The sequence below is a fragment of the Lagopus leucura genome, unplaced genomic scaffold, assembly GCF_019238085.1.
Source record: "Lagopus leucura isolate 7727_CA_CO unplaced genomic scaffold, USGS_WTPT01 33806-0_obj-0_obj, whole genome shotgun sequence".
In the NCBI taxonomy this organism is placed as follows: Eukaryota; Metazoa; Chordata; class Aves; order Galliformes; family Phasianidae; genus Lagopus; species Lagopus leucura.
In genome coordinates, this window is record NW_024963713.1 from 1 (window position 1) to 3,366 (window position 3,366).

Sequence of the window (3,366 nt, forward strand, 5' to 3'; positions counted from 1 at the left end):
AAAGCCCAAATGTTTGCCACATTGGAGTGGAATTTTGGGTCAATTTTGGGTTTGTTTTTTTTTGTATGTGTGTTTTTGTGTTTCTTTCAGGACATGAATGAACCCGCCAGCTTCGTCCATGGGGCGGTTTGGGGCTGCAGAGATCAAGAGCTCAATAATCCCCCATACATGCCCCGTAAGTCTGCTTAATTATGGCTCATTTAATAAGGAAATGGGCCAATGAACCCCTTTTAAATTAAATCAAGGGGTTGAATTGAACCCCTTCGTTCGCTTTTATGTTTGTTGCTGCATTTCCTATAGGAAAGAATTGCCTTAAATCCCCAAACCCGGAACAACTCCTCGAACAAGAAAAAAAAAAGAGAGAGGAAAAAAAAATAAATCAATTTTTGGAAGATTTTTAGCATGTCGAATTCCAGCCTTTGATTTCAGCAGTGACCTCAGAGCCCTTTGGAAAAAGGAAAACTGTTGATTTCTGCTTCTCCCAACCTTTAGAAATCCAATTTCAGCAGTGATTTCTGCCTTTCCCGTGCAGAAATGCAAATTGTGGATGCACAAAAACGTAAACCCTAAACCTGAATGTAAACCTGAATATATAAAATTAGAAAGGAAAGCCATTAATCTCTGAATTTCCCATATTTCAAAAGCGAGTGTCAACAATTTCTGCCTTCCCTCAGTTTCGGAGATCCGATTTTTAGAGGAATAGCAGCAATTTCTGCCTTTCCGAGCTTCAGAATTTCCATTCTGAAAAAAATGAGCATTTCCTGAATGAAAATTTCCTGAACTTCCTGCATTTCCTCAAGTTTAGAAAGGAATATCAGCACTTTCTGATTTTCTTAAGCTTCAGAAATCCAATTCCAGAATGGAATATCGGCAATTTCCACCTCTCCCAAATTCCAGAAATCCACTTTCAGGAAGGAATGTCGGCAAATTCTCGACTTTCCCAGATTCCAGAAATCCAATTTTACGGGGGAACGTGGGCAATTTCTGCCTCTTCTAGATTTCAAAACCTCCAAAAATCTTATTTGGCTGTAAACCAAGCCGACCACGCATCCATGTAAGAGGAAGTGAACCTCAATGAAGACGGCGCCAACGAAAAGTGATTTTTCCAAGCTTTTATTAAACTGTGCTGTTTTCACCCCATTTCCCACAGAATTGGGGTGGAGGGAGCAGGGCTTGGCCTACAAAACCATCTGCATGGAGGGCGTCCAGATCCTGGCCGACGGCACCGAGCTGCGCCACTACGACGTCCACAACCTCTACGGTTGGGCCCAGACCAAACCCACACTGGAGTAAGTCACCCTTTTTATTTGTTTTCCCCTTTTTCTTCCTTTTTTCCACCTTTTTCTCCCCGAAAACCCTTTTAAACGAGCCCTGAGGATCACTTGCTGCCCCCAGTGCACTGCGGAGCATCACGAAGGAGCGGGGCATCGTCATCACGCGTTCCACCTACCCCAGCAGCGGGCAGTGGGCAGGGCATTGGCTGGGGGACAACACGGCGGCGTGGGACCAGATGACCAAATCCATCATTGGTGAGTCGATGGAACGCCGTGAACCCGCGCTCCCTTCCCCAGAATCAACGCATTTTCACACATAGAATCCCAGTGTTTGAACAACGATGGCCAGTTCCTTCTTGATCTCTTTCCTTGCCGCTGTCATTAAGAAATCCTTCATCATTTCCACTGAGTTGGGTTGAATCCTGTCAACCACGTTGTCCTCAAATCCTATTTTTCCACCATTATTCCACATCATTAAGGAATCCTTCATCATTTCCACTGAGTTGGGTTCAGCCCTGCTGACCACCTTGTCCTCAAATCCTTTCATTCCACCATTATTCCGCATCGCCAAGAAATCCTTCATCATTTCCACTGAGTTGGGTTGAATCCTGTCTACCCCCTTGTCCTCAAATCCTTTCATTCCACCATTATTCCACATCATTAAGGAATTCTGCATCATTTCCACTGAATTGGGTTGAGCTCTGTTGACCCCCTTGTCCTCAAATCCTTTCTTTCCACCATTATTCCACATTGTTCAGAAGTTCTTCTCCATTTCCACTGTGTCAGGTTGAGCCCTGCTGACCACATTGCCCTCAAAGTCTTCATCCCATATAATTCGCAGACAAAAATACCAAATTATGTTTCGTAGCTGAAAACACCCAGTTTTTTTTCACAGCTGAAAATACCCAACCGTATTTCATGGCTGAAAATACCGGATTTCATTTAAGAGTTGAAAATAATAAATTGTACTTCATGGATGGAAACAGAGAACTGTATTTTTAAACAGTTGAAAATGCCAAGCTGTTCTTCATGTTTGAAAGTAGAGAACTGCATTTCACAGTTGAAAATACCAAGCTGTTCTTCTTGGTTGAAAATAGAGAACTGTATTTAAGAGTTGAAAATGCCAACCTGTACTTCATGGTTGAAAATACAGGCCTATATTTAACAGTTGAAAATCCCAAGCTGTACTTCATGGTTGAACATACAGGCTTATATTTAACAGTTGAAAATCCCAAGCTGTACTTCATGGTTGAAAATACAGGCCTATATTTAACAGTTGAAAATGCCAACTTGTATTTCATGGTTGAAAATACAGGCCTATATTTAACAGTTGAAAATGCCAACCTGTATTTCATGGTTGAAAATACAGGCTTATATTTAACAGTTGAAAATGCCAACCTGTATTTCATGGTTGAAAATACCAAACTGTGGTTCACAAATTAAAATACCAAATTATTCTTCTCAGCTGAAAACGCCAAATTCTGTCGCGCAGTTGAAAATACCAAATATTTCACGGCTGAAATGCCTGAATTCTGTTCTCCTTGCAGGTATGATGGAGTTCAGCCTCTTTGGGGTGTCCTACGTAAGTCCCTCGTTCGTCCCTTCCTCCCCCATCCCTCTTGGTCACCTCTCCACAAACGGCAGCGCGCGGTGCGGCCTGGTTGGGATTTTGGAGCTGTCCTTAAAGCATCCTTTGGGATTTTCAGACCGGAGCCGACATCTGCGGGTTCTTCTCAGATTCGGAATACGAGCTGTGCGCCCGCTGGATGCAGCTGGGAGCTTTCTACCCATTTTCAAGGAACCACAACGGGAAAGGCGCCAAGGTGACCGTGCCCAAAAATCGCCCACCTCCCATGGCTCCATTCCTCCCCTCCTCCCCTGTAAAATCCTCCTTTTTAGCTCCGCCCACAAAACCCGAATTGGGCAGCAATTCAGGAACCTCTCATTTTCTATTGTATTTTATGTTATTTTATTTTATTTTATTTTACTTTATTTTATTTTCCTTTATTTTATTTTATTTTATTTTATTTTATTTTATTTTATTTCATTTCATTTCATTTCATTTTCCTTTATTTTATTTTACTTTATTTTA

General features: G+C 42.0%; 1 protein-coding gene across 1 annotated transcript; it reads left to right on the forward strand.

Moving 5' to 3' along the window:
* Positions 1–57: 57 nt before the first annotated feature.
* On the forward strand, positions 58–3,228 carry LOC122191300 (maltase-glucoamylase, intestinal-like; the record flags this gene model as incomplete). The annotated part of the gene is made up of 5 exons (XM_042891541.1): positions 58–175; positions 1,151–1,289; positions 1,396–1,529; positions 2,822–2,856; positions 2,981–3,228. Coding segments are annotated over exons 1-5 (638 nt in total), but the record flags the coding sequence as incomplete, so codon positions are not given.
* Positions 3,229–3,366: the final 138 nt, after the last annotated feature.